The sequence below is a fragment of the Condylura cristata genome, unplaced genomic scaffold (genome assembly GCF_000260355.1).
Source record: "Condylura cristata isolate star-nosed mole 26May11 unplaced genomic scaffold, ConCri1.0 scaffold00007, whole genome shotgun sequence".
NCBI classification, from domain to species: Eukaryota; Metazoa; Chordata; class Mammalia; order Eulipotyphla; family Talpidae; genus Condylura; species Condylura cristata.
In genome coordinates, this window is record NW_004567108.1 from 64,730,220 (window position 1) to 64,731,342 (window position 1,123).

At 42.7% G+C, this 1,123-nt stretch overlaps 1 protein-coding gene across 1 annotated transcript in view; it reads right to left on the reverse strand.

Annotated features, from left to right (window-relative positions):
* The window catches only part of REEP5 (receptor accessory protein 5), a 47,893-nt gene that overhangs the window by 14,103 nt on the left and 32,667 nt on the right, over nt 1–1,123 (reverse strand). Inside the window, exon 4 of the mRNA XM_004678373.2 lies at nt 537–705. Within this exon, the coding sequence (XP_004678430.1) occupies nt 537–705 (169 nt within the window). The remainder of the gene's footprint in view (nt 1–536; nt 706–1,123) is intronic.

The following is a 1,123-nucleotide window of genomic DNA, read 5'->3' on the forward strand; positions in this document are numbered from 1 at the left end:
CTCGCCTGTTGCTCCCCTCAGCAATGTATTTCAGTAAATCTACCTGTCTGCTCCCTACTCTGTCTCTGCTGAATTCTCTCACCACTACCCCCCAACACCTCTGGCCTACACCCCAGCTTTTGTATGCATAAATAAATAAATCTTTAAAAAACCAACTATTTGTTGAATGAATGAATCAGGGCAGCTAAAGAGAACATTCTCTTGGACCTAAAAATAAAAACACCTGAAAAGCACTGTAAGCAGTTCAACCTGAACTGGGATAAAGAGATTATATTTGTATATAAATTAGAATATTATCTTAATCTCTGCCACCACTGAAAATCATACTTGCTAATATGATAATTGAAAGGTACATTAAATGTGGCAAAGAGGAACAATCTTGGGAAAAGTAAAAGGCAACAAGTAGTCTTGGTAATGAAATCCAGAGTAGCTTTGGCATTTGACTGAAGGACAGGACAGGAAGACTGGGCAGCTTGTTGAGCCCCACTATATCCCGCCTCCTCTCACACACTGAACCATGCTGCCCCAAGACTTACCTTCTTTGGTGATGGCATCTGCAGTCTCCTTGGCTTTGTCCTTCAGGTCTTTGACCACAACGTCTACCTGGGCCTCGTGCTTCAGGAAGACAGGACGGATGATGCGCTTGTAGAGGAGCTCAGCGCCATTGGAAGGGCTGGGGGCCATGCACCACAGCAGGAAGCCACACTACGGAGTAAGAGAGGACACATAACAGGAGAGGCACGTGTCTCCCCACACACTGCTTGCATGATGGGGAGGGGTCCTGTGTGCCATATTCTCCAGTAGCATTTCTACTTTTTTTTTTGCAGGGTGTTTGTAGGCTTCTGTTAGATGGGGGGAAACATGACAAATAATAGGCTGGTAGGGAAAAGCTGAGACTGTCAAAACACACCAAGATCAACACCTAAATTTCCCTTCTAATGTGGAACTATAGCTTAGCTTACATAAGCTTTGATTTATTATAACTCTTAAAAATTAGGTATTGTACCACTTGCACATACACCAATATACAGATAAGGCTACCATCTCTGAGGCTTGCTAGAGGCTTATCTTGGAATGGCTGTCACATTTACTCATGCTGTTATAGAAAAAAAAAAAAAAAAAA